Raw genomic sequence first — 6,752 nt, forward strand, 5'->3', positions numbered from 1 at the left:
TGTGTAATATTGCTGTTTGAGCATAAACAACATCTGCAAAGTTACAATGCTCAAAGTTCAAAGCTAAGGGAGATATTTGCTTTTAAATAAATCACTTTTTAAGGTCTTCAACAAACGGCTGGTTGGGACTACACAACATTCATCCAGGGTTAGTGACATCACCAACCATAGAATTTACATAAACCCCGCCCCCTGAACACGATTTATAGATTATCAAGACAGAATATGCTAATCAATGACTAGAAGATAACTACACATAAGCTACATAAATTCATCAACTAACCTGTCCTGTTGCTTTCTACATATTGTCACCTCTTCAGTGCATACAATTTTCAGTGCATGTCTGTGTGAGTGCAAGCTGTTGTAGCTCCGCCCTCTGTGCCGTGAGGAGCAGATCATTTGCATTTAAAGGAACAGGCACAAAACAGTGCGTTTTTGCTCACCCTCAAAAATGGACAATTTGAACATGCTATATAAAAATATCTGTGGGGTATTTTGAGTTGAAACTTCACATACACACTCTGGGGACATCAAAGACTAATTTTACATCTTGTGAAAAGGGCATTATACCACCCCTTTAAATGAAATGAAATTGCAAATGAGAAATTGCAAATGAGCCATTTGCAACGAGTGTTCTGCAGAAATATCAAGAGAGGGCAGCACGGCTAAGAATTTCAACACATCTTTACACAATTTATATATATATATATATATATATATATATATATATATACATGTGTATATATATATATATATATATATATATATATTTTTTTTTTTTTTTTTTTTTTTTTTTTTTATATATATAAAATGCAAAACATCTGATTACATTTGAGTGAATTCCACACTGCTGGAATACAAATAACACTAACATGATTGAAATTGTTCTTTTCCATAGTGGCCTTGTTTTTGGGATGAAAGCAGAAAAGGTCAGTTTTGGGGTGAGTAACGAGTAAATATTTAACTTATCTTTTCCAGAGGTGCCTGTGTATACATGACCAGGGGCAGCTTCTAATATCTACAGCACAACAGAGATGGTAGGATCACAAATAGAAGGACTGTGGGAACACACATCCACACATGAGTGAATTAAGAACCACTGGAAACATCTCACCCGTTAACATATGTAGTGTAAGTACACTCGCATTACACTTTAGCATACTTTTAAAAAGAGTACTTGATATGGAAATAATAAAAGAATATACTTAAGTGTGTATTGAATGTAATGTTTTTGCAATTTAAGAGTGCTTTTTAAAGTAGGGCTTATGTACAACTTTATATGTGATTTCTTAATTACTTCTGTTGTCTTTGAAATTGAAAAGTGTACTGCTGAATGTTCTGACAAGCATTGACACTTGGTTGTCATGTAGAAATATACCTGAAATTACACATTTGTAATTCAATTCAATTCGATTTCACTTTATTAATGGAATTGTCTTCCAAAAATGTCTCACATCCGCACACATCCACATCAAGTAACAAAACGCAATACAATAAACCCACTTAAAACAAGTATGTAAATACATAACCGGCTGCAGTGCATTGATTTAGTCCTTTCTATTTTTCAGAACCCTAGACTTACTTAGACTACCAATTCTGATTTATTAATTTTACAGTCCGATGAACAAAAGATTTCCGAAATCTGCTCATTCTAGCATATGCTACTCTTAAAGCAAAAGTTGATATTCCTCATACAAAATACACTGAAAAAAACAATAAGTAAAATTTACTCAATTTTTCTTTGGCAAGTTTTTGCACGAATATTTTTTAAGTAAATTTCACACGCATATTTATTAAGTAAATTTCACATATGGAATTAAGTAAACTCTACTTAACTAAGTTAAGTGAAAGTAACAAAGAAAATAAGTAATTTTAACTTGGCTAGTAAAAGGTTGAGTAATATTTATTTAGTTGGAAGTTTCCTTTGCAATACATTTCACTTAAACAATATAATATTGAATTAAGTATGTTTTACTTTAAAATACCTAAGTAATTAATACAATACATATTGTGTTAGACAGCATATCTACATATCAGATGTTAAGTATCATGTGAACGCAGAGAAGACCTCAATACTTGGTAGACAATACACAATGACGGTAACATTTGATGGATCGTTTTTGTGTTTGAATGTGTCATTTTGAGTAGAAAATGAACTCCAAATGTCACAAAATGGCACGTTACTAATCCTAACAACAAAAGCAATGATGAAACAGTGAAAAATCAACCTTATTAATTATTCAAGGCCCAGTGCATGATGGGAACACCAGGATCAGAAAAGTTGAGTAATTTTACTTAATTTTATAACGTTGATATTTACGCTTTCATTTCTACACGCTTGAATTGAGTACTAATATAGAATTTACTTATTTTTTTTAACTCTTGCCTGAACTAACTTTTTCATGTAAATTACATTGTTTTTTTCTGTAGTATTTACTTTACCACAAAATCATTTTTATCAGTGTACGAGAAGGGTCAGACATAAAAAGAAGTTTCTTAAACATCTTCTTCCGAACCACCTTCCAGAGATCAGATGTGCTCCTACAGTAGTTACATTCAAATCCAGACTCAACACACATCTGTTTATCTGTGCATTTACTGAATGAGCACTGTGCCACTGTGTGTCTGACTGATTACACTGTATTTTATTTCTGCATCCTCCTTTTGATTCTTAAGTCAAATGGCACTGAAAATTGCATAAGAGACAAACATAAATTACTTAATTGGAGAAATTGAGAGATGAAACCATGCTGATGACCTGGAGTAGTGAGTTTGATGTGTCAATTAAACTCGAGGTTCTGTGGGGTGCAGACTGATGGGGCAGTGAACCCGAGGAGTCAGTCCAGCTCCTCCAGTCCGATTTTAGGGAAAAATCGGGTCTATTGGAGACGTCAAATAGATTTTTAGGCACGTCGGAAAGATAACCACAGACACAGTACATTTCACATGGGATAATCTCACAATATAACAAGCAGCTGTACAAAATATGATACACCAGTGTTTTGCCAGTTTATCTCTTTTAATTATTTTTATAACTGTCTAAATTGTTAAAAGGTACCTAACGGGGATTTACTCATGATGGTCAAAGGAACACTGTGGTGACTAGTATGGGGATATAGTCTGGTGGGGTTAGTTAATCCACGGTATTGTAGTGGGGGAAACCGTGAGGGTCTGGATAATCAAATTTGTGAGCAAGTTGTGAGTGCTCACCTTTTTCAATTGAGGTGAAAATTGATCTCTCTAGAGACATCTAGAGTTATATAGGCGCGCCGAGGGAAAAACCACAGAAAATACTGACCATCATGGGAAAATCTCAGAGTATCCACTGTACGTCTGACGGTCTGACTGACTGCACTGTACTCTTCCTTTTGATTCTAAACTGAACTCAAATGGCACTGAGAATTGGGTAAGAGAGAAACATAAACCACTTAATTGGGGAAATTGAAAGATGCAAAATAAGATACACCGGTGTTTTGCCAGATGAGAAGTATCATCTTTTTTAACTTGCCTTGCCTTAAATGTTAAGTTAACTTTAAATGTAATATTGAATAACACAATATGATTGAATAATTAAAAATGATCAAAAAAGCTAAAGTGAGCTGTTTTCCTTTACAGTGATCAAGCAGAAGTGTGTCTGACTTTTGGAGAACACGTTCATCCAGTGGGAGACATGGCGATAGCAGCGCTAGAGTTGATGGGTTTCTTTTTTGGCCTTTTTGGCATGCTTGGGACCCTGGTAGCCACTCTTCTGCCATATTGGGCGACGTCCGCACATGTTGGCCCCAACATCGTGACGGCGGTGGTCAGCATGAAAGGTCTGTGGATGGAGTGTGTGTACCAGAGCACCGGAGCCTTCCAGTGTGAGACCTACAACACCCTTCTGGGACTCTCCACTGATTTACAAACAGCCAGAGCCATGATGGTCATCTCGTCCATCTTCTCAGTCATGGCCTGTGCCGTGTCCACCGTCGGTATGCAGTGCACCGTCTGCATGGACGGCTCTTCAATCAAGACCAAGGTGGCTGGGGCAGGTGGTTCCCTGTTTCTCCTGGCAGGGCTTTTGGCGTTGATCCCCGTGTCCTGGAAGACCCATGAGGTGGTGCAGACCTTCTACATGCAGAACATGCCAGCCGGGCTCAAGTTTGAGATTGGCGACTGCCTGTATGTGGGTTTGGCTTCTTCGCTCTTGTCCATGCTTGGTGGAGGGCTGTTGAGTGCATCCTGTTGTGATGATTTAGATGGTAGCAGGGGGACTAGACGCCATTACCCCTACCCTGACCGCACCGTCCCGCGCGGACAGCCCCTTTCCATGCCTTACCAACCAGTTACTCTACATTCCACCACTAACCCCAACTTTACCAACAAGAACCAGACCCTTAACAGCCATACAAGCACTAGTACCCACTCCAATACGCCCGCCCAGGATCCAAGGAAATCGGCTCGGCAGAACACAGCAGCCGGGTATGACGTCACCGGCTACGTTTGAGGATTTGCACTAATCTGTGCAGTCGTTTTGTACCATTTCTCCTAAAAGCACTTAAGTGATTAATGCTTGAACCGTCAAAAGACTCTTATAATGGGTTGGATTGTTGGATTAAGGCGCAAGCAGAGTGGACACATTCCCAGAGAATTTGATTGAACACAATATGAGGTGCTTTTTGGTTTCGCGTCTCACATTGGACATTTCTGTTCTTTGTTTGGAGGTTCAAAAATACAAAATAAACAGCAAGATGATTTTCAATATGAATCGACAGGATCATATGCTAACATGCAGAGCTAATATTTGACAATGACTTTTCAGCTGCCCTCTTTTATGAAGCACTGGATCATAACTGCACTTAAACATACAAAATGTTTTTTGTAGTCGCATGTTTTTGCAACATTGACTGTTTTACAGTTTGTTTGAATATTTTAATATGACAGTAATGTTCACTTTGTCAAAATTAACAAATCAATATGCACTCACTTTGAGCTCTAAATGATCATATTCACTTTTTTAATAAAGTTTTGGGTTGTTTATTAGTCTTTGACTCCAGACTCTAGGCCAGAGAGGCTAGCAGCTCAAAAACACAATGTTCCTCTTCTCTTAGGCCCTGTCCACACGGAGACGCGTTTCGCTGTATACGTATACATTTTTTATCGTATTGGTGTTTCGTCCACACGGATCCGGCGTTTTCGGAGACTGAAACCGCTATTTTTTGAAACCGGGTCCCAAGGTGGATAAATCAGAAAACGCCACCCTTGCGTTTTCGTGTGTACGGCCAATCCGTATATTTTGCGAAACGATGATGTCATCACACCAAGTGTCAACTAGTCAGACACTGTTAAGTCACAGCAACTACATTTATGGTTTTTCATATTGTTCAACAAAGTTCTTGATTAAAAAAGAAAAAAAGAAGCTACTGTGCCTAATATTATTGTTGTATACAGCGCGCAAGGTTTATGCGCGAGCTCCAAGTCTTCTTCTCCGTTTTTAGTGTATGTCTGAGGCAGAATTACAGCACCACATACTGGTCTGGCATGTATACTACATCGTTTTGAGTCGGTTTCGTGTGTACGCAGATATTTCTTGAGACGACGCCGTGTTTACGGAATTTTTTTTTTGAACGAAAAAAAAAAATATCGGATAGGGAAAGCTCTGGCTTCGTGTGGATGTGGCCTTAGAAACTACGAGAGAATTTTAGAGTAAAAATGTGAAAGGAAGACTGGTATACTTTCAAGTCTGAGTTTTAAGTCAAAATTAAAGTGGGAGGAGTTTTCAAACTGGGGTCCGAGGATCTCCAGGGGGCGCAAGTCTGTGCAAGTTTTGTTTTTTCTTTTCTTTAAAATAAATAAATAAATAAAATAAATGCAAATTAAAATAATAAACAAATCATTCAGAAATTAACCTTTACAGTACAGTACTATAGTGAGTAGAAATGTAATGTAATAAATGTAACATAATAGTTCACAAATTATTTCCAAATAATATTTTACACATTTATATTTTAGACTTTTTAGATGAATGGAGGAAAATAGCTTTCTTTTACGTTTTGGAACATAGGTTCCTCGCACAAGGATGATCAAATTTGGCATTTAAAAGAGTGAAAACCCTAGGCTATGATTTTCTCAGGGTAAAATAATAGAAATTTTGATACAAAATAATTTTAAATTCAGCATGAAGATTCAGGTTAAAATTACATATTTGTGTTAAAGAAATATATATCTTGGATCCTGTAAGTGGGGTCATTTTCCCTTTAGTTGTTCAATTTAAAGGGTCTTGCATTGTGATTGATTCATTTTTAAAAATAAAAATGTCCATTGTAGTAGCTAATAATATGTCTTAAAGATTGTATATATGATTTTTGTTAATGTTTTACATAAATTGCTGGCAGTAATTGGATCATCATCCTATTTTACTAAGAATAAAGAAGAGAAGAATATAGTTCCTTTTTAAAAAATATATTTAATCTTTGTAAATTTCATGTAAATTAGCATATCCCTGGGGTGGGCGCAGCTCGTGATTGGGTGGATTATCCTACTGAACTATTTGTTGTTCTTCAAATGAAAGAAGGGGTTATTTTTGTTTCATTAATTGCCCAAATATGTCCTTACAGACACGTACAAAACAATATACTGAACCCTGTGTATTACACGTTTATGCTAAGGTGATGTTATCATATAAACAAGTGATTTACAGTAAAAGCACTCCAACTGAAACTTGAGTGCATTGATTTTAACCCCATTTTAATGTGTAACTATGTGGGAAAGAT

General features: G+C 36.7%; 1 protein-coding gene and 1 long non-coding RNA gene across 2 annotated transcripts in view; one reads left to right on the forward strand and one right to left on the reverse strand.

Annotated features, from left to right (window-relative positions):
* Positions 1-6,752, reverse strand: part of LOC309478055 — a 107,312-nt gene that overhangs the window by 71,097 nt on the left and 29,463 nt on the right. The gene's annotated exons all lie outside the window — the stretch shown is intronic.
* Positions 975-5,084, forward strand: cldn2 (claudin 2). Its single transcript, XM_082141445.1, has 2 exons — positions 975-1,131; positions 3,616-5,084. Exon 2 carries the CDS (start codon positions 3,671-3,673, stop codon positions 4,484-4,486), a length of 816 nt encoding a protein of 271 aa, XP_081997571.1. The 5' UTR covers positions 975-1,131; positions 3,616-3,670; the 3' UTR covers positions 4,487-5,084.

Source organism: Leuciscus leuciscus (assembly GCF_965113295.1).
Source record: "Leuciscus leuciscus genome assembly, chromosome: 16".
In the NCBI taxonomy this organism is placed as follows: Eukaryota; Metazoa; Chordata; class Actinopteri; order Cypriniformes; family Leuciscidae; genus Leuciscus; species Leuciscus leuciscus.

Coding starts and splice junctions, on each gene's coding strand:
- cldn2 (XM_082141445.1), top strand. CDS start 3,671: ATGGCGATAGCAGCGCTAGAGTTGATGGGTTTCTTTTTTGGCCTTTTT.